Below are 25,463 nucleotides of genomic sequence, written 5' to 3'. Positions count from 1 at the left end.
CTAGTTCTATAATTTTGTAATGTGATTTATGGACAGGTCACTTCTATCAGCTCCCAGTCTCCAAAGCAAATATTGTTTTGTGTGAACTAGTTACTGATTGTTTATACTTTATGCACATGACTATGAGGAGAATATTCTGGTTGTAGTGTCTATCTCCACCGTTTTTGCAGTGTTATGTGATACATCCAGCTATACTTCATACAGTTCACATAGATCCAAATGTTTGTACAAAAAGATGCTTTCATATGAGCGCATTATCACTTCTCAGACCACCGGGGGCGGGGGGGGGGGATCCTAATGAGAACTAAGCATTAGAATGGAGTCAGTTTCCTTCCTCAAGTGATTAGATAATTAATATTTTTATTTTACAAAGTGTGAAAATGGTACATTCTTTGAGATATCCAAGCATTTTAGGATTATCATTTTAAACATAGTTATGTCAGAGTCAGATTATATCAGATGCTTTTATCCAGCTTACCACTTCTGGTGTGAGAGAATTAGCCATTTGCAAGGATGTTGCCCAGGGGACTGACGGATGTTTTACCATCCTGTGAGAGACTTCATGTCCCTGCATGAGAAGCTGAAGCTGACAGACAGGAGCTCATTCTGCTCCCTGGATTCGAACAACCAACCTTTTGGTCAGCAGTCCTGCTGGCACAAGGGTTTAACCCATTGCGACACCGGGGGCTCCACACCAAAAGTGACTTGCAGTTTCTCAGATCATTCCTGACATGAAAAAAAAAATCCAGCTTGTTTCCAAGAAATTTGATGACGTTGTTTTTAAAGTTTAATCTAAAGGGAAAATGTCAAATATTTTCCTTGAGATTGTTCTATTACAAATAAAAGGGGAAGTAATGTTGTTTCTGTCCTGTCCTGCAACTGAGGAGGAAACAAAATGATATATTTCAGCCTGTGACTTTCCTCATTGTTCTTAACTATGTCTGTAATTTGTGACCTAGCATGCTGAACAGAACTCATTAGTCATATATTGTGGCTTGTACATGAGAACTCTCCCTTCTCACCAGATAGGAGTAACTGCAAGTATATTGAATTCCTGTAGCATAGGGGATGAGAGGCATATTGCTTGGTGCAAGTCAGAAATTCTTTAAAAAGCTGGATTTTCAATTGTTGAAAAAGAGCAGGGATGCTACTGTTGGCTTGTTTCATTGTCTCAGCAAGCCTTGGGGCCTTCTCCCCTTTCTTCTCCTGTTGCTTGTTATCTACTATGATGAGAAGTTGGGAGAAAGGTAGAATATAAATTAAATAGATAAATAAGTAGATTCCATAGGCTTGCACAGTATTTTGTGACTGCTGGCTTGGCCTTATTGAAAGTTACAAAAAAGTGGTTTTCAGCATTTTCCTTTTGAATACTCTACATACACATGTCTAAGGCTAGAAATGTTAGTGAAAAAAATGACTCAAAATCCTGGGTCAGTTTCTTCCACCGGTCAATGTAACCTTATCGGTTATTGACAAAGAAACCATCCTTTTGTCTTAAGTAGAATCCCAAAAGGTGAAAGCTTAGTCTACTCCGGGAGAATCTAAAAGGAGCAGCACTCCCAGGATTCCATGGCAGTTAAAGTGGTGTCAAACCGCATTAAGTCTAAAGTGTAGATGCACCCTCATAAATAGGATGTTTCTTTTTCTGATGTTAATTCTGTACCTTAATGTGTATCAAAGATAAGAAAACATCCCCTTTTCTGTGTGAAGTGGCAAAAGTCCTTGGCAGAAAATGGCAGCGGCCATCCTGAAATGAGCCTGGTGTTATCCCTTATCCATGGCTCCGATATGTTTTTATTGAATTTATATTTTGTATGCTATTTTTTTAAGTGTTTTTATGTTGCTGGGGGCATCGAACTGTGCCAACTGTATATAAATGCGGTATATAAATGCGGTAAATAAATAAATATCGAAAACTATACTTTCCCCTCTAAACCTGCTTTAAATTTATAGATGAGGCTGACTTTACTGTGCTGGCTGTGGATTTGGGTGTATGTGTTCTTGCCTGTTTGAAATCACAGTTTCCATTCCTCTTGACTTCACAATTCTTGTGTCTTGTGGTGTGGTTCCTTTGTGTCAGGATTGGGCTGCCCTGGAGAGTCTGTAGACAGTATCTATTCTTCCTCCACTCCAGAACATTACGTAAGCTCTTTATGTATGAGGGTCACGAAGCTAGTTCATCTCCCCCAGCTCTTCTAAGGGAGTGATTCTTTATTGTGGGAACATTTGAAGTTGCGGTGATGCAGCGGGTTAAACCGCTAAGCTATAGAACTTGATGACTGGAACATTGGTGGTTCAAATCTGCAGACAGGGTGAGCTCTTGTTGTTATCCCCAGCTCCTGCCAACCTAGTAGTTCGAAAACATGCAAATGTGAGTAGATCAATAAGTACCCAGTGGGAAGGTAATGGTGCTCCATGCAGTCATGCCAGCCACATGACCTAGGAGGTGTCTATGGACAACACCAGCTCTTTGGCTTAGAAATGGAGATGAACACCACTCCCCCGGAGTCAGATTCGACTAGACGTAATGTCAAGGGGAAACCATGGGGGGGGGGGGGGGAATGGGAACAAGAGGAAAGTCAAAAAACTTGGTAAGCTGCACCCTCCCTCTATTGTAGCCTATTATTTCAGAAAACATTCGCCGAAACTGCAGTAAACAAACAGATAAATACAGACATGAATATAACAACAATAGAAAAACACTTTAGGTGAGCAAAGTCAACCCTATTCAATAGGTATAATGATGAATGAGTACAGATAGGGTGGTATACAGATTGGCCTTGTTGCTACCTTTTAGTAATATATTTCCTTGTTATGGTTAACACTCACAGGCCTTCCCAAAACATCGTTTTCTTCATTGTGGGACAAAATGATTTTTTAAAAAATCACGAAACCCTGTTCCATTATATTTTGAAAAGCCTGGATGCTCTCCCGTCACCATAATCTTGAGAATGGAGGGACTGAACTTCTCTTGATATTTCATTCAACCACTGTTCGCATCTGTTTGATCAGTCCATCTCATTCCTTATCCCTTTGTCTGTGCTATCTCTGTCTTTTTGTTGGGGGTCCTTTGTCTCTCTGTTTCGATTAATATTTCTCTCTGCTGGAATTGGGAGAAATTAAGGGAAACGTGCCGCTAGGTTATTTTCCACCCCAAGAGAAAGAGATGGTTTGAAATGGGTGAGGAAAGGGGGCGGGAGGGAAAAACCAATTAATTTGCACCTTTTCTGATTACCTTCAGTTCTGCTGCTCAGGTACAGCAGGGGATCCTTAGTGAGGCGGAAAGCGCATAATGAAGTGTGTCATAACGGTAGCAGGAGCCTATGTCTTTCCCGCTTAGACCACTACTAATTAGAGGGTTTTTTAAAATTTAAAAGCCTGCCCTGAAGTGCCAAAAATTGAATCTAATACTGGAACTCAAGAAAGGGATGCCACAAAGAGTTGCTTCTGTGCAAAGGGGTTGGCTAGCCAACTGCCAAAGGAGCTGTTGCTATAATTGGCATCTTTCATCTGAAGTACAAATAAATAAATAATGCATGTCACTGAAGTGGAAGAATGGGCAAAGAAGGTATTAGAAGGCATGACTGTGGCTTCTAAAACAGCTAGCCCTCCATTTTAGTGGATTCTATATCCATAGATTCGACCATCTGTGGCTTGAAAATATCCACCCCCCCCCCAAAAAAAGCCATATATTGATTTTGCCATTTTATATAAGTAACACCATTTTATTATGCCATTGTATATAATGAGACATAAACATCCACATATTTTGGTATCCATGGGGGCCCTGAAATCAAATCCCGGAGAATATCAAAGGTCCACTGTGTAGTTTTTGCAGTGGTTTCTTCAGTTTGAATTTGCATCATATGGTCAATGTAGAATAATATAATGCAGTTCAATACAGTTGAACTGCATTATGATTCTACACCAGGCATGGGCAAACTTCAAGCCTCCAGGTGTTTTGGACTTCAACTCCCACCATTCCTAACAGCCACAGGCCTTTTCCCGATGCTGTTATGAATGGTTGGAGTTGAAGTCCAAAACACCTGGAGGGCTGAAATTTGCCCATGCCAGTTCTACACTGTCCATATTATGCAGCCCTGGTGTCACCTAGTTTACCTAAGGATTACTGCTTTTTCTCCAGTACTGAAGAATCAAGGGGTATGCACAGATCTTGATACAGACACCTACAGTCAATAGATAATTTGGGGGGGGGGGGGGGTGTAACATAACCTGGTGCATATCTTCTGTGTTTTAAGTCTCACTGAGTTTGCTGGGAACTTAAGTCCAAGGTGGGAGTGTTTCTTCATTTGCTTTGGAATAAGTCTCTGAGCAGGATTCTGCTGTTAAGAGTCTTAGTTAGTAGCTATGGTAACCCTACAGAGGAAGCAAGTCTATATCTTTATTTGAAACAGACCTTAGAAAAGAGTTCAGATATTAAGAGCTGGTAGTGAACTTTCCAGTTATATAAATTAGTACTTGAAGGAAAAGATGGTAACATAACATAATCAGTCTAACTCAAGAAACAAAGAAGCAGGGAGGTTCAAAGTGGAGCTCTGCATACTGACTGAATTAAAAATGAGGCATCCTGGAATTGCATCATCTCCTTGGCCCACAGTGTATCAGACGTTTTTAACAAGGTATTGGTAGGACAGGGGAATCATTTAGAGGTGTAACAGTGGCAGATTAGTCTGTTTACAGAATCATAGTTCCCTAATACAGTTCTGGCCCAGCTTACTTGTCCGAACGCATCCCCCACTATGTCCCGCCTCACAGTTTAAGATCATCCGGGGAGGCCCTGCTCTCGCTCCCACCAGCATCACAAATACGTCTGATGGGGACGAATGTCAGGGCCTTCTCAGCTGTGGCCCCCTGCCTGTGGAATTCACTTCCTACTGAGGTGGTTAATTCTGGTGTTTCCTCAATTTTGTTTTAATATAAAAAGAGCCATTGGCCTTATTTAGGTGCTAAAGCAAGTCTTACATGACTGGTGCACATCACTTTTGCCATGGCTTTGCTCTGCCCATCACACAAGCAAAAGAAATAAGTATGTAAGGTAGATTTAGCCTTCATTTCCTATTGTGTAAGTGTGACTTACACTATGATTTAATCTGAGCTTCCAATCTTGGCTTGCTTGTAGCCCTTTAACCATAGTTCCAATTCATATGTATTAGGGAACTAAGAGTCTGTCTTTGTGACTTCTTCCTTTTGTAGCAAAGCAGGGACAAAGAGCTACATGTATGAGCTACTCATACAGATCCTTACTTAATATGCTCAGATTTGATTATCCTAACAAAGCATATAGCAAAACAAGAACATAAATGTGGAGTCCTTCAAGTGAAAAAAATCTGTTTTTATGTGATAATGAATTCATGTATAAATGATATCAGTGTTCTTCTGAGTTTTAACTTCTGAGGAGTTGGCATGAAGAACCTCTATATTTTGCAGAAGATTTTGAGATAATGTGAAATTACACGCCACCCTGTTCTTTGGGATTTCATTCTTACCTTGATTGAACTGAGCATTTGGACTGGAACATACTATCCTACATCTTCATATTGTTACAGGCATAATACCTGTCCTGAAGAGGGAATTAAAAGGTGAAACTTAATTGGTGGTGATGGGGTGGGGCAAAGTTCTGCCTGTGAGCCCCTCTTCATGCATTTTCAAAAATAGGGTGGAAGGAAGGAAATGGCTGGAAGTCCTCTCCTGGATTTGAAATACAGCTACTTATGATATTAAACTGTGCATGTTTAACAAGTTTTGTGATGTTAAACAGTAACTATTTGAAAGCTTAATTGCCTCTCTTGGAGACTTCCTGGAGTGTGTGTGTGTGGGGCGGGGGGGGGGGGGGAGAGAAAGGGCCAGTGGAGGAGTCATGGGATTTTGGTCCTTTCATTTGAAAGGAAAACACACTTTGAAAAGCTCCCTGCTTTATAATATAGTGTAACAAATAGTGAAGCAGCAAATAATGTGTTTCTGCCATTGTGCGAGGTAGAAATGAAGCAGTGAAGCCAGTCATCAAGACTAAAAGTGTTTGATTCTTTCATCAGGTCACTACTTTTAGAGCCCTTGTTTGTTTGTTTTTTGCATGTTGTGGTAGTGATGGTGGTGGTGTGCCTTCAGGTTCTTTCCAACTTTTGGTAACCCTGAGGTGAACCTATCACCAGAGAGTGTCACATGTCCAAGATCATCCAGTGGGCTTCCATAGCTAAATGGGGATTTGAACCCAAGTCTCTTGTGTCATATACCAATGCTCAAGTCACTGGCTTTCATGTGTAGATGAGTGATCCATTAAGTTGGAGGTATTTAGTCCTACAGATGTTGGAATACAGCTCCCATCATTTTTCATCATTCCCTGTTCTGGTCAGGGCTGTAGAAATTGTAGATCAACATCTGGAGGTCCATGGATTGTAGTTCCAACTTCGTTGGTTGCCCTTTCAGCCATTCTGTATATGCTGGTGCCGTTTGTTTGTTTTGCTAGACCCCAAACTGGAATAGAGTAAATCAGTTCTACTTTGAACTTGCAGCATCTGACTACTTTTTCCTCCTTTCTTTCTCTTTTCTTTCTCTATCTGTCTCTGTATTTCCCTACAGGTTTGGCACAATGACTTCCTATGCAGGGGCTTAGCAGCGTGGCAAAATTTGGCTGTTTTCAAGCTGCCTCTCCCCCTTCCCCCTTTCCCTTTACCTCTGGGAGAATTCAGCTGGCTTCCCCTACGCTGAGCGTCCCCTCCCTTCTCCCAAGAGGGACAAATCTACAATGGCCGGGGACAGACTTCCACGCAAAGTGATGGATCCTAAGAAGCTTGCCGGCTTCTTGAGGAGTGGGGCTGAAGGCATGTTGGTCATTGACAGTCGCTCCTTTGTGGAGTACAACTCCTGGCATGTCCTCAACTCTGTCAACATCTGCTGCTCCAAGCTGGTCAAGAGGAGGCTTCAGCAAGACAAGGTATCCATCACAGAACTCATCCAGCCAGCCTCCAATATAAAGGTACTTAAACATGGTCCTTGGTAACCCTCCAAGCCCTGCTGTGACTCAAGTATTCCTGCTTATTAAATATTTGTAGCTACTAATCCCCATTCTACAATGACATTCTATATTCAGGAAGTATAGAGGTCCATCCCTGATATATATAAAGTAGCAGTAACAAAGTTGGAACATAATTATCCTACATGGTTCCTTTTCTCTTCCAAATATAGCTGCTGATATTGCAATTGCAAAGACACACAAAGAAAGGCCTGTCCAAATTGTGACTTTTTGTTCATCCCAATCTCTTCTTTATCTGCTGATTTTTCATTCCTACTTTTCCTCTTCGTAGGAAAAAAACATGTCGGTTTTGGTAGTGTGGAAACCTTCTAATACTGTTTTATTTCTGAACCAGTTTCCCACCACAGATTGCAGCTATAGGAGTTCTGTGATGTAAAAGTAACCACTCCATTAAGGATTCTGATGTTGCACATCATGTGTACCTTTGTTTGTAAAACAGATCATGGTTTCATTAGGGGAGGACAAAGTAGAGCTAATGTGAGCTGTGTAATATTCACTATGATCTAGGAGTACAGCAAATGTTTCCTTCTAGGTGGTGGGAGGGGGGACATAAAGTACTGCTTTTACAGTTCTCAGATAATTTTCCCCAAAACCTCAGCTTAGGCAAAAGTTATTTTCTTTTTTTTTTTTTGTTCCCTGCATTGCCCATGTTTCACTTCTTCTCTGTTAATTTAACTTCATAGTTCCTCATTTATCTTGTTCCTGGGAATAGTTTTCTTCAAGTTCCCATAATCTGTAGTTATGTAAGTGAGTTGTAAGGCCATATCGCCAGTCAGATTTGGTTATGTAGGAACATTAGGAACATTACTGCGATCAAATAAAGCCAATTCATACCAAGAGTAATACTTCCTTTGAATATTTTTTAAAAATCTTTTTGGCCTCTATCCCAGTAATAAATGGGTTGTTACCACTGCTGCACCTCAAAACAATAAAGGGGGAAACATCCTTCTTTTTATTTTTGTATGTGTTATTTTTTATTTAATCAGCAGCTATTTAATAAATATTTAAAACCATTAAGATAAATTTTAAAAAGAGAGGGAAAAGATCTACTATATATTTTAATAGCAGTTTCACTAAATTAAATTTATTTAGTACATTTTCCTGCTTCTTGGCAGGGGGTTGGATTGGATGGCCCTTGAGATCTCTTCCAACTCTATGATTCTATAAAATTATTTGACAATGACAACAGGAAACTGTGTGGTGGCGATCCAGTGGACATTGTATATTTAGATTAACATTAACATGGAGCCATCTGTATGTCTTAAATTGTTAATGTCACTTCCCCCAATTTTCACACTGCCTTCCTCAGAGTCCTGCTTTCCATATTATAATGATCTGCATATAAATATCCCCTTGCCATTTGAAGTCATTCTGCTTCTCTATATTGTGTCTTGTCCAGAGTACAGGCTACAGTATCAGAAGTATGAAATATTGTGGCACACCCATTTCTTTTGAGCAATCCACAGTTTTTCATTATCTACACAATCAAAAGCTTTACTATAATCTATAAAGAGCTCATTTTGGTGTGATTCATTAGCAAATATATATTCTGGATATGATCTCTGCTGCCTCTTCCTTTTCTGAACCTGGCTTGGATGTCTGGCATTTCTTATTGTCTGCATTAGTCACTGGCAAACTTTGGTCCTCCAGGTGTTTTGGACTCCAGAAATCCTAGCCAGCTTTGCAGCTGTTAGGAATTGTGGGAGTTGAAGTCCAACACCTGGAGGGCCGAAGTTTGTCCATACCTGGTCTATATTGGTAAAACTTTTTGTTGTAAAATCTTGACTATCACTTTGTTCCAATGGAGGAATTATATGATGATCTGGTAGTTACCATAATCCATGGTATCTTTTTCCCCTGGTGAGGGATGTTTGTGGCACTTTGTTTTATTTTCCATATTTGCTGTAGGTTTTTGTTGGAATTCAGATGAATTTTGTCCATAATTTGAAACAGATCTATTGATAGGCCATCTGTTCCTAGTAATTTATCCATCCCTAGTGCTTTGGAAGCAACTTTCTCTCTAATGTATTATAAAAATTCAGGATTCATTCTCAAAAAGTTCTTCCTTGAAGGAATGTATCATATTTTATGTAGTTTTCTATTAGCTGTTGCCCTGTAGCTTCCTCTTACTGTGTTAGGGTGATTGGAATATTTAATCTAGCTCCTGGGCAAAGGCAGTCTGACATGTGAGATTTCGACCAATAGCAATGCTACCTCCATCATAGGCTCTAAGCTTATGGTAGAGGTACCTCACTGTGTTTGTATACTGGCAGTGCTTCTAATAATTCACCCTCCCTAGTTCCTTGCTTCTCTGAACTCATTTCCTGATGCATAATCTGTCCTCAAGAGCCATGGGTTAACAGGGATAATCCTTTGAAGTAGGATTTATGTCAATGAAAATAATTTCATGCAGAGCAAATTGTGTGCTGGGGAAGGGAGGATCAGGATGTGATACTGTGGACCCACCATTATTGATCCTTTCCATGTACAGAGGGCAGTGAACAATCAAAAATGGTCTGAGTGCTCTTTTGATGTGAAGAGTGGGCTTGCTTGCCAGCACTGAAAGAGAAGAGCTTGGCTATACACATTCTTTTCTTCCTATCTTTTTGGAAATTCAAAGTGATGTCATCTGATGTACTGATTTATTTGATCAGACCTTCTTTCCAGAGTCCCCATGTCAGTCTCTACTCATAGTCTCTTTGGCATTTTCCACTCCACCATGCCACCCCTGTGCTGTACAGGCTAAAATATAACTCTTCCATTCACCTTGTGTGTAAAAGGCAAGTACTCTTAAGACAGTTCTCCTGCAGTTCAGACTATGCCAAATGCACCTGAGCACAACCAGAAGGAAGCTTCCTGCTCTTTCCACAAGTACAGCGATTAACAGTTGAGAGTATAGTACAGTGTTTTTTAAACTTCCCTATGCCAGGACACATTTCTTGGAGAATGTTTCCATGCTCTTCATAGACAAACAGTAATATGGTGAGTCCCACTGTTGGGTTGTCAAACTTGAACTCCAATAATCCCTAGACAATATGGTCAGTGAGGAAAGATTCTGGGGTTGTAGTCCCATGTAAAGCATGTAAAGACACACAAGTAAGACTCTGGAAGTACAGTTAGGTGTTTGGCCATATCACAGAGAGATAGGCAAGAGAAGACCAAGAAAGCAATCGTTCCCTCTCTTGATATAAGAACCTTGTTCTTTTAACATTGCCTCCTCTCTGTCTCTTCCTCCAAAGGGCCCAGGTATAGTCAGCCCTTTTCAAGTTCACCAGCAATCTTTCCACAATAGATCTTCCTTCATTGTGGGTAGCTCTCAGCAGCTGGATTGCTTTTTTCTCTTGCCTCTCCCCCATTCTCCCCCTCCACCCCATTTTTTTATTATTTTGTAGCAAAGGAGGGTAATTCAAGCGATTAATCAAATGCTAGGCCCAGCTGGAGCCATCTGTGGAGCCCTCATTTCCCCCTCCTTTTGCCTGGATGCGCAGGGCTCATTGCAATTGGCTGGCAGTGACATCACCTCTGCCTGGATGAAGTAAGAGTGTGTATGTGTGTGAGAGTGTGCATGAAGTGGGAAGGGGGGGGGGATAATTCCTTGTATTGATGCTTCAGGCAGGGGCTATAGAGAATGGCTATTTTTAAGCCACTGTTCACATGGAAGAATGGCGCATAATACTTGTGTTCTCGTTTTTCAGATTCTCAAAGAGACATATCTGCTTTTAGGTGACATGGGGGATATCACCCCTGGAGTGGCTGCAGCTCATTTAAATTCTGGGAGATTTCGCTAGCTGGAATAATGTGCAAATGTTTCCAGAAAAAAAGAGAAATGTGTCCCCTGATGGTAACTGTTTGGGGGATGAGAAATGGATGCAAAGCTACTCCCAGATAGGGCAGCCTTGATGTCATCTGCAGAGCTTTCTGTCTTCCATGATTCTTTGGGCACGGGGTTTTGGGACCTCCTGTGCATTTCAGAGCCCTGAGAACTGTAGCACTGCAGTTAAATTGTTACCTAAAACGAAAACAGTTTCTCAGTCTCCTGGATGCAGAGAGAGGCTTGAGAATGTGTCTTTAGAAATCTCAGAGACTAAAGGAAGAGGTTGAGTAGGATTTTTCACTGCTCATCAGGGAGCAGCATTTAAATGTTTTCCCTTCCTCCTTGACTTGCAGAGACGGAGTATAATGTGCAGCATAAGATAATACATAAACATTTGTTTCATTTGCATATTTCACAAAGGTTATAGAACTTATCTGTTGGGATGCCAGATTTTGGGTTATCCATGCAGAATTTTGAAAGAGACTGGAGTTGAAGAGATATAATAATATAATAACTTTATTTTTATACCCTGCCACCATCTTCCCAAGGGGACTCGGGGCGGCTTACAGTGGGACAAGCCCAAAGATTACAGATAAAAACAAACATTTTAAAATCAAAAAACAAAATCAAAAAATGAAATCATGGCTGAAACAAAGACGAAACTGGGTTCAGGCTCAAATAAGTGCAATAATTCCTAAGTAGAGCCGAGGGAAGGTGCAGAATCCAAATGGACAGGACTAGGGGAAAATCCATTTCCCCAAATTCTTGGCTGACAATTTTAGAACATGTCTTGTAGTTCTCCCAGAAGCAGTCTGTCCTTTCTCAGAAAAGAAAGCAGCCACAAGGGACTCTACCTGTCCCCCTGCCTCAGAGATTAATCCTCCCTAGGATGAGCTGGTGCCCTGCTGTTCTGTCTGAAGGGTTGGCTGTCCTTCAAATTGTTCTCTATTTGAAGGGCTACCCAGCCAGAGCAGATCTGAGTTGAAGGTAAAAGAGCCATGGAAAAGGAGTTCAGGGACCCTGAAGTTGTCTGTCAACAGTTAGCACCTGAACAACAGCCTCAGCAGGAACAAAGGTTACGTTGGAAGAGACATGTTATAATTCTGTTTACTTGATGAAGAAATCAATTCTAAGTTTGTAAGCTTTTGAAAAACAATACATGTCTATTTTTTGTGTTTTCTAAGTGTCGACTTTTTTGCTCCTATTGCTAGTTGTAAATTGATGCAGGCCTCAACTTTTTTATGGACATATTTGGAACATGCGTTAGACATGTCCCATGATAAAATTGTACTTCTAACAGTGAATGTAAGTAGCAACAGGCCTTATTTTAAAAAAAAACCCAAACAAAACAAATACACCATGTGATAAAGTGTTCACACAGAGTGTATTGCAAAATACACAATATACCAATCTAGAAATAATTGTTAATATAGTGGGCCCTTGGTATCAGCTGGGGTTTGGTTCCTGGACACCCCCTACTCCATGTATACCAAAACTGGTAGATACACAAGCCCATTACAAACATTGTCTCCATTATTTAAAATGTCAAAATCAAAGTTTGCTTTTTGGATTTAAAAAATTCAAACTGGTATAGTACTTATAGATCAAGAGGAGTGACTGTCTATCTGTATATCTGAAGTTGTACCTTAGCTAAGATTGCTGGATTGCATCTTTTAAAAATGATCCAATTCTTCAATGTCTTTCTCATGCTGCTGTTTTAATTACGAAATTGATGTATTTGCTGTATCTTATTATTTTCATTGTAATTTTTTGTATTTCTGTATGTTGATAGCCACTTTGAGGGCTCTTTCGGGCATATTTTATAATAGTGATACTGCCAAAAAAGATAATTTTGTTCTCTAGCTATTCTCTTCGTTCTTATTACATTTACCCATGCATCTTTCTTATTACATTTACCCAGGCTGAACGTTTTATCTGCTCCTTTATTTTGTGAAAGTAAAGGGCTAAACTAGAATACACATCATTCATCCAGTAAGCAGTTTGTACCGCCTAAAACTTGACTACATCTAAATATGATTAGATTGGGATATCCAATGACGTTTAAAAGCCAATTAGAATTTCAGGACATAGAAAGGATTAAAACCATGCTACTTCTCATGCTAAAGCTCCAATCCTATAAGTTGATGCTACTTAGTTCTTAGAAGTCATTCAGACAGTTGCTAATTGAGTGAATGACATCTCTAGCCCTGTATTTGCTCTCCAGAGCTCACTTGAAATGCCTCTATAGATCATGTTGTTTGTTTCATTAAAAGGTTTTTAAATATTTACATAAATTGAAAAGTCCTGAATTTTTCATAATAATTTTCCTTTCCTTTCCTTTCCTTTTTTGCCTTGTGGCATCATAATCTCCAGTTTCTGACTTCAGGTACTGACAGAAATGAAACTCTAAAGGAGCCAACTGGAGAAAAATGTCCATTAGTGCTTGGGGAAATTTTCAAGATAGCTTTCATTAGGAAACACATATTTTGAAAATACTCACTCAAAAACTTGCACAAGTCCTTTATTAGTGCATCACATATAATTACATTAGTCTTCAAAAGGGATCTGAGCACAGACATTAAGATGTACAATGTTCTTATTGCTGCAATGTCATATATTCCCAGTGCAAGGCTTGAGATTGTATTTCATGGTATCAAAGTTAGTATGGGATTTTCTTCTTTGCCATTGAGGGAAAAGTTCTTGAAAAAATTGGAAACATATTATGTGCCAGGTAAAGATGCTTTGTTTGAAAAGTACAGTTTCTAAATTATTTGCTAAACCAGAAGATACTATTGAGCAATTTATTTCTGAATTTCTATTGAGCGCTGAATTTGGTCCTGCAGTTCATGCTATTATAACAGGGTTGTGTTTAGTAAGGAGGCAGTCTCATTAACATGGACTTCTCAACCTGTTAAAGACTCTTCAAAAATACTGCAAGGAGATCAGCCTTCAAGAGATAAGACAGTACATTTTCCTATTTATTTGTAGTGAAATTACATACCTAGAATAAATTATGCAATTTTAGCAAATGTACGTGTCTTGCATAATTTTATTTTTTCTGTTTTAGACATAAACTAAAATTACTATTAATCTTTTCTAAGGATATGCATGCAAGATTCTGGCCATCGCCACATCTTACGACAATAAATTCTGTAAAATAATGTAGTATAAAAATTCTTCTTTCTTACATGCCTACTAAATTAATAGATCTATAGACTGATATTTATATAGATATACCACTGCCTCAGGAATCTACACAAATATATCATTGAGAGTTCTGACCCCTGTGTTATACTTGTTCTAGTTTCAAAGCAAGTATATTTTAGGTTACAAGGTTTAAGCATATGCCTCTATCAAGTTCCTAGCTCTCCAAAGCTTCATCAAGAGTGCTGTGAACAGGAAAGTTTGCATGTTGTTGTTGCTTGTTTGTGTTATTGTAGTTGTAGTGGCTGTGTGTTTTCAAATTATTTCTGAGTTACAGCAATCCTGAGGCAAACTTATTATGAGATTTACTTGGTAGAATATATTCAGAGGGAGTTTGCACTGAGAGAGTGTAGCTTGTCCAAGGTCATCCAGTGGGGGTCCATGACTGAATGGGCATTCAAACCCTGGTCTCCCAGGATCCCAGTCCAACACTCACACAATTAGACAACACTAGCTCTCCTGTTTTTGTCAGCATTTGGTTATTGGTTGTTGCTAAGTTCAGAAAGGGATGACTGGTTTAAAACAGAACATGAGAGGAATTACTTATAAGATTTTGGTTGCTGTTTAATGAGTTCCTTTGGGGAAGAGGGCAAATCCAGAAGAGTAGAGATAGAGACTGTTGCATGACTTGTTTATCACGTTTCTCCAAAGATCTTAAGGTAGTGCTATATATGTTGCTTTCATAATGAACCTCGGTCATTAGATAGACTGAAAGAGGCATGACTTGTTTAGGCCAGCCAGCGAACTTTATTGCTCAAATAGGGTTTTGAGCAAGATTTCCTCCATCCATATCAAGCATTTGTATCTGTTATTCTTCATCAGCTATTGGACACAGTTGGGAACAACAGAGGTATCTCAAAGCCCTAGGGTTTACCTTCTTATAGTAACAGGGTTGTTGTGGCCTTGCTTAGAGTGGATGTCTATAGTAACTTTGAATATGCCAGGAAAATGTACAGTTGTCTGTCTCCCACCACCTCTTCTTCCCCATCATCATATCTATTGTTGAACCCACACACGCAAGCTTAATCATACACTTCTTGGGCTTGCAAACTTTCTTCTTTGCTTTCTCAGGCCTCATTTGCACCACCGTATAAAATCCAGATTATCTGCTTTGAACTCTTAATTAGGGTGTTTGTCCCCACAAAATTACAAAATGTGAGTTCCCACTCTAATGTTGTCATCACTTGTCCATCCCCACATACAGTGGGTATCCCCTCCATGTGAAAGTGGGGTGTTCCCACGAGCACAAAGAGTTATGGAAAGGGATACTGCTCTCTATTACAGGCTTCCTTTCATGATTTGAAATTTGTTGGGAATGATGCAGTGTTGTGGCTCTCCTGATGTTGTTGTACTGCATTTCTCAGCAGCATAGCCAATGTTGAGGGAGTTGTGACACTGGGAATTCCAAGTCAGCAACATATGGAGACCTACATTATTATTTAGGGAGCCTATACTAATGGAGCAGACTCTCTGTTGAACACATGGGCAGCCAAGGGCAAGGATAGCTGGACACACTGTATATATTTCAGTTGTCTGATAAAGGGAGGGTGGCAGGCTGAATGAGGATCAAGTGTTGTCAAGCAGTTTGTGTTGTGAATGCATAGTGAACAACACTAAAGTTCCTTGTAAGTACATTTAATCAGCGGGAAGTGTAACAAGATTTTGTACCTATTTTGTACCTATTATCACATTTTTGTGTAACACTAGCATGGTATTGTCCTTGTGGAATAGCTAGTCCCTTCTTAGTTTCTGTCTATAAGTATTAGCTTTGTTGTTTTTGTGTGCCTTCTAGTAATTTGTGATTTATGTCAATCCCACAATGAACCCTTCGCAAGATTTTCTCAACATAATTTCTTCATAATTTCTTATCTTTGTCTTCCCGTGAGGCTGAGAGAGTGTGACTTGCCCAGGTTTGCCCAGTGGGTTTCCATGGATGAGTGTGGATTTGAATCCTGACCTCCAACCCAAATGTCAAGCTACTACACCATGATCAGCTATCTCAGGATTGGGAAAGGACTACCCTTACATTTATTTACCTGTGTTCCCTCCCTGTCTGCCTTTCCACAGAGTTAACATGCTGTTCATATTGTGGTAGGAATAGTAGATCCTTACACCATTTAGTTCAGGTAGTATATGAAACTGAAACACTTAATCTGAAGAATTCAGAAATGCATCAGTTCTTTGTGGCATGTCTAAATCATGATGCGCTCAACATCTTCCCTCCATCCCACGTCACCACCATCCCTGTGACATTTGTTTTTAGAGACAGCTGCATTAAAAGTGCAGGTTTCAGCATCGTTTGTCATAAGTGACGCTTCTTTAAATCCTCTTGGGAGGGAGGTGTGCATGTGGAGGGCAGTTGTGAAGTGAATCACCCACATGTTATTATGTGGAGACTTTTTGTTTTAATGGGGGAGGGATCCGCGGTGAGTGGAGCTGCGGCTGAGTAGCAGATGGCAGGAAGGGTGACATCATAGGCACAATTGTCCTGCCCCATTATTCTTCCTGACAGGCTCTTTCCCTCCTTTCTGGTTTCCTGCTGACAGCATTTGAAGCTGGGAAAGAGAAAAATAGAGGCAGACTGAGATCCTCAAAATTGCTCTCTTTTGAGTAAACCATATTTATCCAGTAGCTTTATTGTTGTTGTCAATGTCAAATAGCCGTCATCACTGTTGTCGTCATCATAATCTAAAGAAGTACAGTAAATGCAGAACGTAAAAACACATACTTTTATTTAGGCTTGTAATCTAGAAAAATGGATGCGTAATACACAGAGAAGAGGAGCCAGTTCATATGTCATATATTATGATATCTATTCACTTGTCTTTCTGTAACGTTATCACAGTCACCAGCCATGATATATAATGGAACCAAAACAAAGACTATAGTGTAGTGTTGAATTTGATCAATCCACAGCTTCAGGTTTCTTCTGAACAAAAATTTTAAATTTTTCTGCCTTTTGTTTTAGAATGCCCATTATGAACAGATGTTGACAAATCCTGATATTTCGGTGACATTCTGGACATTTTGTGCCAAGTCCAGGCTGATTGGCATGCTTCAGTTTTGCAGAAAATCACTGCTTTCAATCATTTTTGCATGGGGGCCTAGTGGACTACAAATCTTGGGAACTGTAAATGCTGCTAGTCAAACTTGATTCATTAAATCATAAGTAAAATAATAGCTATCAACCTAGGACATTGCCAAATAAATTCCCCAGTGCTTATTTAAGTGTATATGTGTTGTTCTTTTACATTGTAAACTGCTTTGACATTGACAACAACAATAAAGCTACTGGATAAATATGGTTTACTCAAAAGAGAGCAATTGTTTATGGAATGATCTCTCATTGATGACCTGATTGACATCAGTATTCGTTTCTTTAGATGTCAAATTAAAACATCACTTTTGTTAAAGCTTCATTAATTAATTAATTAATTAATTGCACTACTAACCATTTCCATTTCAATTTGAGAAAAGACTGATTATGAACATCTAGTTGTAACTTGCATTTTAATAAAGATTGGATATTAGTCTGTGGACAGAAGGAGCATATCACATTTTTGCCTTGACTATTTGTACTTGTAACTAATTGAGAAACAAGAAATTTTGTGTGCTATATTATTATATTATTATTATTAACTTTATTTGTACCCCGCTAGCATCTCCCGAAGGACTCGATGCGGCTTACACAGGCCGAAGCCTCAAAACACAATACAATAAAAAACGTAACACAACAATAAACAAAGCAAATCAAAACAATTAAGCAAAAACAACAATGGCAATACATCAAGACATTATTTAAAACTGGCTCGGACGGTGCAATGGGGTACAGGGTTAAAAGTGCTGAGATGGTAGGAGGAACGTAGGATAAAAGTGCGGTGTGCAGCGACATTAGTTGTGCTAAAGTGCTACTATGGCTTGGGATGGGGGTTCCTATTCTGAGAAGGCACAGCGGAACAGCCAAGTTTTTAAATTCCTTCTGAAAACTGCTAAGGTAGGGGCCTGTCGGAGATCTTTTGGAAGGGCGTTCCAAAGTCGGGGGGCCGCCACAGAGAAAGCCCTGTCCCGTGTCCCCACCAAGCGCGCTTGCGACGTGGATGGGATCACGAGCAGGGCCTCCCCAGATGATCGAAGTGAGCGTGTGGGCTCGTAGATGGAGATGCGGTCGCGCAGGTAGGGTGGTCCCAAACCGTTTAGGGCTTTGTAGGTAAGCACCTGCACCTTGAATTGGGCTCGGAAAATAAATGGCAGCCAATGGAGCTCCTTAAACAGAGGGGTAGACCTCTCTTGATAATGAGCCCCAGTTAGCATCCTAGCCGCTGCCCGCTGGACCAATTGAAGTTTCTGAGCTGTCTTCAAGGGCAGCCCCACGTAGAGCGCATTGCAGTAGTCCATTCTAGAGGTGACCAAGGCATGGACCACCCCGGCCAGATCAGCCTTCACGAGGTATGGTCGCAGTTGGCGCACAAGTCTCAGTTGCGCAAAGGCCCTCCCGGATACCGCCGACACCTGAGCCTCAAGTGTGAGAGAGGAATCCAAGAGGACACCCAAACTGCGGACCTGTGGCTTTAGGGGGAGTGTAACCCCGTCCAGCACAGGTAACCACCCTATACCCCGATCCGGTTTACGATCGACCAGGAGGACCTCTGTCTTGTCGGGATTGATCTTCAGCTTGTTCTTCCTCATCCAGATCGACACAGCGGCCAGGCACTCGTCTAGCACCTGAGGAGCCTCCTTGGAATTAGGTGGAAAGGAGTAGTAGAGTTGTGTGTCATCCGCATAAAGATGGCACCCAACTCCAAAACTCCGGATGACCTCTCCCAGCAGTTTCATGTAGATGTTGAAAAGCATGGGCGACAGAATAGAGCCTTGCGGGACCCCACAGGTCAAAGGCCAGGGGTCAGAGCAGGCGTCTCCCAGCTTCACCATCTGGGTTCGACCCTCCAGGAAGGACCGGAGCCACGACAGAACCGCACCCCCAAGGCCCATCCCAGAGAGACGACCCAGAAGGATACCATGATCGATGGTATCGAAAGCCGCTGAGATGTCCAGGAGAACCAGCAGAGTCACACTCCCCCTGTCCAGCTCTCTGCGGAGGTCATCCACCAAGGCGACCAAGGCTGTCTCGGTGCCATGACCAGGCCTGAAGCCAGACTGTGACCGATCTAGGTAGTTGGTATCGTTTAAGAAACTCTGGAGCTGGGAGGCGACCACCCGCTCCAGCACCTTACCCAAAAAAGGGAGGTTGGAGATTGGCCTGTAGTTACTCAGCACCGTGGAGTCAAGGGAGGCTTTTTTGAGGAGTGGACGAACCACAGCCTGTTTCAGATTGGATGGAAAAAACCCTTGCTCCAACGATGCATTGATAATCAGTACAAACCAATCAAGCAACCCCTCCCTGGCTGATTTAATGAGCCAAGATGGGCATGGGTCTAGAGGTGAGGTGGTCGCTCTCACAGCCCCAAGAACCTCCTCTACGGTTTCAGGAAGAACAAGCCTAAAAGAATCCCACAAAATTGGACAAGCAGATGCCTCCGTCACCTCTTCAGGCACTGCGATGAAATTGGAGTCAAGCTCAAGGCGTATTTGAGCGACTTTATCTGCAAAATGGTGTGCGAAATCGCGACACCGAGCTGTTGGGTCATCAGTGACCTCCTCCACCACAGGTGGGTGGAGGAGTTCCCCCACGACCCGGAACAGCTCCGATGATCTATTTGCTGCAGACGCTATCCGGGTGGTCGTGAATGATTTCCTGGCCGCCCGTATAGCCACGGAGTATGCCTTAAGAGAGGCTTTAGCCCGTGCTCGATCAGACACGACCCGAGATCGGACTATAGAACATGTTTAGTAGTGCATTTATTAGCTAGTCTATGTTTATGTGTTTGCTAATGCTTGTCTTTTCAGAGGCATGTCTACAAGTTCCTAACACATACAGTCAGCTCTCCATGTGTGTGGGGTCAATTTTTGCAGATTTTATTGCTTGCAGATTTGTTTAATATATTATATCTCAAAATCTTTAGGCTCTCCAAAACAACTCTACAGTTAACTTCTGCCAGAAAACACCTCTCTAGGAATCTCTAAATCCTCCAGCATAATTCTGTGGTCAATATCTGGCAAATATTTTTATAATATTAATGATGTTTAATACTGTTTTAAGATTTAATATTCTAATACTTTTAATTGTGAGTTTCTGTATGGAGAGAGAAGGCAGGATATAAATAAACAACAACAACAACAATAATAATAATAATAATAATAATAATAATAAACATACTTAATTGATTAGATGCAGCACCACACGTATGGTGAAATGTATGGTTTTGGAAACTCTTCGAACTATACCAATTAAATGCATTTTTCCTGGAACTAAAGCTAGTAGTATTGGTTGATACCTCTGTTTCTCCTCTGAGTTAATTCTAAGTCTTGAAGTGGCAGGAACAAGTCGAGTGCCAGACTCTTATTCTTTATGTGCTTAGACTTTGCTAAGTCTTTCAAGTTGAGGTTTTATGACCCATCTCCTTCCTTTGCAAAACTAAAAATTGCTGGGGTGACCATTCCTGTTATCTCAGCATACCAGGTTATGCTTCAAATCTCCTTTCATATGGAAGTTGAAATCCCATTGGTTTCAGTGATTTATGTCCCCGCGCAAGTGTGTTTAGGGTCATAGCCTTTCCAATGAGAGCAAGGATCACCTTGGCTCTGAGTTTTTAAAAATGTTTGGCTTTACTGATAAGAGATTTTGCTCTGCTTTTATGGATTTGGTCATGGGGAAATTCTGTAACTCAAGTTTCTGAATTTTTTTTTTTTAAAAAAAACACCTTGCTCTTTTCCCCACACATTCTTCTTGGTTTGTTAAAGCCCCTCCCCACTGTTTCACTCTTCTTGTTACAAAATATCCAGATCCATCTACATATTGCTGAATAGATCTTGAAAGTTTTGCTCAAAGCTGGAGCCCCTATGTCTTTCACATTTGGCACATGCAAATTGTGATGCAGCAGTGGTTTCCTCTTATAACCTCATCAGATGGGCTGATTTAGCCATCCTATGCCACTTGTTCTCCCTTTTCACCACAGAACCCTTTTCACAACACACACCAACTTCTGGCTGGGCTCCATGGTGAAAGAGGAGAGAGGAAGCAGCACATGCGACCCCACAGCAACACAAAAGGCTTCCCATGTTGCCTTAGGAGCAATGTGGGAAAACCGGTCAGTGACGCTTTCCCCATGGGATAGGGGTCAAAGTAAGTCATGTGATGCAGTATGTGGAGTGATGGGTTATCCACGCCCCCCGCCAGGACCCCCATAGACTTTCCACAATGGGTGGTGAATCCTCAACCTAATGTGATAAGGTCATAAATGCCAGGTATTTGTGGTATAGGAACCCCTCTTCTTTGTCCCAGAAGGAATTTGGTCTCTTTCTTAGGTGCCTGAGAGGCAAAAATTCAACAGAGAAACACCTTCATTTTCATAAAGGGAAAAACTATACTTCTGCATTTTGGTTTTCATGCAGTTACTGTAGGCAGCAACCTTGGAATTATCTCAGTGGTAGCTGGTGGCTTCCATGTTAGTGGGAAAGTTTTGAAGAGTTATCCAAGGTGCCAAAACCCTATTTTTCAAATAGATCCTGCACATTGTATAACACTTTTAAAATTTCTACTGAAACCCAGATGAATTCACTGTGCCAGTGACCTGGAACCCACCAGCCACAATTAAGCCACTTAATTCACAATGGAATCAGCAGAGGATGCCTTTTGGTTGGACTGAGAGAAATAGATTGGGCTAACAGTCATGTAGGCTAAGATTAGACAAGTTTCTTTTGGGAACTATAACTCCCAGAAACTGCCTGCCATTATGATGTCCTATTGGATGAATAGGAATTATAGTACATCGTCATTCCCACCTAAAAATCCCACCACTTCCACTCCATTGACCAAATCCTCAGTGTTGGTTAGAATCAGATCCAGAATAGCTGGTCCCTTGTTGCCTGGTGTTCAACCTGGTGTTCAGGATTAAGGTCTTGCATCTCTTCACAGGTGTAATTTTTGACCTATGATGTTATTCTACCCCCCCCCCCCCCCAATGTTTGGTCTGTTTCCTATGCTCTGGGCATTACTGTAAAGACATTTAAGCCCATGGGGCATTCCATTTAGCTGATTATTTGAAATTATTTTCCCCTTGCTGCTTGGTAACTGTTATGTTTGTCCAGTCCTCTTTTTAGCCATTTGTCTGTTCATTCCAGGCCTTGATAAACTACTGTTCCCAAGTATAATGTCCCCCACAAGTATAATGTCCCCCACAATCTAGTTTAAAGTTCATCTGACCAGGATTGCCAGACTCAGAGCAAAAACATTCCTTCCTAATTCTTTAAGGTGCAGCCCATCCCATGCCAACTTCTTCCATTCAAAGCATGTCCTCTATCATAGAGCCTCTCTTCCTAGTTATGAAGGTCTTGCAAAACAAATCTTGGAAACATTTTATTCCTGGTCTCAGTCTTCTGCTTTTTGTAGCAGTACAATAAATGAAGCCACGGGCCCAAGTGTGTAAGTCCTAAGTAGGGCTGTTGATAACAGGATGACTTGAAGCTCTCTCATTCCCAGGGTCACCATAAGTCAAAGTCGACTTGATGGTAATTAACAACAACAGCACACACACACACACACACACACACAAACTGAGAAATGCACAGGCAACATTTTTCATATACCTTTCTCTTCATTTCAGTAGTGGCTCTGTTTTTCAGTGGGGGGAGACAATCAGACCAGCTGGAGACAAGATAGCCTTGTTTAGATATGTTTGGGTATGAGGCTACCAAAGAATACCAGATGCTGTAGGCTATGTTTCAGAGGAAGGAATTGGCAAATCTCCTCTGAATATTCCTTACTGAAGTTCTTGAACTGGGATTCATGCAATCTATCATTCATCCCTTTTACAATTATAGGAAAAACAACTCTATTTAGCAGAAATGTATTTAAAATATCCACACTCCTTCCTGCTATCCACCCCCCCCCCCCCAAACACTCACACACGTATGAACCCTTTCGAGGCAATACTGTGTTTACTCTATGTAGCTTTTTAATGTGTTGCCAGTGCTTGTCTGGCATTTCTGTTGCTTGAAACCTTATAACTTTAATATGATACAAACCATGTCGCATCCATCTGCCGTTGCTCAGCAACCGTTCAGTGATGCCCCAAACAAAGCTCCCCGTGTGGAAGGAACACTAAATCCCACTGTGGGATAATTCTGTTTCCAAAGCTGTTGTTTCCTTCTCTTCTAACAGCCCAGCCCTACTGAAGATCCCCTCCACCTGTAGCAGCCATTCATACTGGACTTGTGTGGCTGTCCTCTCACCTTTGTCTTGGGGACGTTAATGGAGAATTACCTCTTGTGGGTGTGTTCAGATAATATGACTAAAAGCCCACTGCTATAGTTAAGAATTGAGTGTGTTAGTATCTACATGACACTCTGCAGCATTGGTTGTGACTGAAGTCTGAAAAACAGTTAGAAAATCTAATCTCAAAATAACCAACTGTATTTTCTTTGCAAGTCTTTTATGTCTGTTTGTATTCATCAATTTCACCAACATTCTTCTCAAACACAAAATGAAAGTGTTGATTACAATTTTATGTATTTCTGTACAATTTAAAACTAGGTTATTTCCAACTGAAGCCTCGAAATTACAATTAATGTCAGTGCCATGTGAAAAAAAATTAATACAGAGGTAGTTCTCTAGGTATTCTTTGCATTCTGAGAACAGTCTCAGGATACTGGGGAAAAATTTAAATGACAAATTAATTTAATCTGTGAATACTATATATGTATGTACATATGTCTTATTCAAGCATTGAAGACAGAGCACCCATAAAATCTACACCTGAGTGTGCTCTCTCATTTCAGACCATGTGAAAAGCAATTGCCTTTCCACAAGTCATACATTTTAATAATCCGTTTCCTGCTCAACTCCAGACCCCCTTGAGTTTTGGATACCAAATTTCCCTTTACACTGGAAATATTTAGCGAGGCACGATATGCCTGGCATGTACTTCTACTGTTCTCTTAGAGTGGTTTGTTTTGACAGTCATAATTGAAGGCTAAATTAGCATCAATAGCATCCCTCAGAGTTCAACCTGGCAGCCAGACACAAATCAGTCAGCAAGGGATGTGTTGAAAGTTGCCAAGCAACTACACACGGCTAAACAGGCCAAGTGAACTCAAAACAACTTGGAATAGATTCTGCTTTCTTTCTGGATCTGAACACTTTTCTGTGTCCAGAAGAAGACACATAGGATGTAGTTTTTGTTGTTCTTACTTAGACTTGCTTGGACATTTTAAATATTTAATGTTGGAATTATGCAAAAATATGGTGTTCTTCCATTTCAGAAAGTACAGTGAATGTTGGGCACTGATTCTTCTAGGCATGTGAGTGTCAAATATGCTTTGATAGAATTATTCCAGGTGAATTTATAAGCCTTAGCCCTGTAAAAGTAATTTCAGTTACATTATCATCATCATCATCATCTACTTTATTTTTACACCACCTTACTCCCCAAAGGGACTCAAGGCAGCTAACAGTCACACACCATGATCAATTTAAAACAAAGCAAATATACAAAATAAAAAACCCAATTAAACGGTGCTGTTTGTGTTAGGTTTAAAATACAATTAAAATACAATAAATCCAATTAAAATGCATTTTAAAACACCTACCCCCCCCCCCAAATCCCACCTATAACCTCCCCAGCGATGTGCCCCTTCTCCAAATGCCTGCCTGCAGAAAAAAGGTTTGTGTTTTGGCATTGATCATTTTCATGGAAGTTGAGCATACTGTAGAATATATGTAAGATTCTTGTTTAAGTGGTGGGTTTGATCATGTCTCCTCATTTTGTACCTCCTCTTATTTTTTGATAAAATGCATGCATATCTATTCTAAAAATCTGCCTACAATTCAATGCAATGCCCCTGTAGCTGCTTTTGTTGTCAAAGTCTGGCTGTTCAAGAAAATTGGTGGAGGAATGCAATTAGTTCATTGTTTATCTCATCCTTTAAAAAAGCAATTCTAGCAACACATTTGTGATATCCGTTTCTCACACTGAACATAGGTTTATTCATACTTACCTTGCTGGCCAAATGTTTAGGATATGGCATCAAAGCTAGAAGAGGACATGAACAGGAGCAACTATGGCTACTTGAATCCTATTTGATTGGATAACTTGAAAGCAAATATGTGTTCCTTAAACAACTCTGGGTTTATATGAATAAGTGAGACTGTACCCTCAGCTTTTTTTTTTTTTTGGGAGGGGGGAATAATGTTTATAAAAGGGCAGAATAGTGAAGCCATTTCTATTCATCCAAGCTGCTGTCCTTCCCATTTATATCTGTATCACCAAGCTTTGCAAA

General features: G+C 40.6%; 1 protein-coding gene across 2 annotated transcripts in view; it reads left to right on the top strand.

The window, feature by feature from the left end:
• The window catches only part of DUSP8 (dual specificity phosphatase 8), a 114,699-nt gene that overhangs the window by 25,663 nt on the left and 63,573 nt on the right, over positions 1 to 25,463 (top strand). The window contains exon 2 of one of the 2 annotated variants that reach the window (XM_060768776.2): positions 6,598 to 6,952. In XM_060768776.2, the coding sequence (XP_060624759.1) occupies positions 6,764 to 6,952 (189 nt within the window). In that variant the 5' untranslated portion in view covers positions 6,598 to 6,763. Of the gene's footprint in view, positions 1 to 6,597; positions 6,995 to 25,463 lie in introns of both variants that reach the window. The other variant, XM_060768768.2, reaches the window with a different exon arrangement.

Source organism: Anolis sagrei, chromosome 1 (genome assembly GCF_037176765.1).
Source record: "Anolis sagrei isolate rAnoSag1 chromosome 1, rAnoSag1.mat, whole genome shotgun sequence".
NCBI classification, from domain to species: Eukaryota; Metazoa; Chordata; class Lepidosauria; order Squamata; family Dactyloidae; genus Anolis; species Anolis sagrei.
This window is presented reverse-complemented; position numbering and strand designations above follow the sequence as displayed.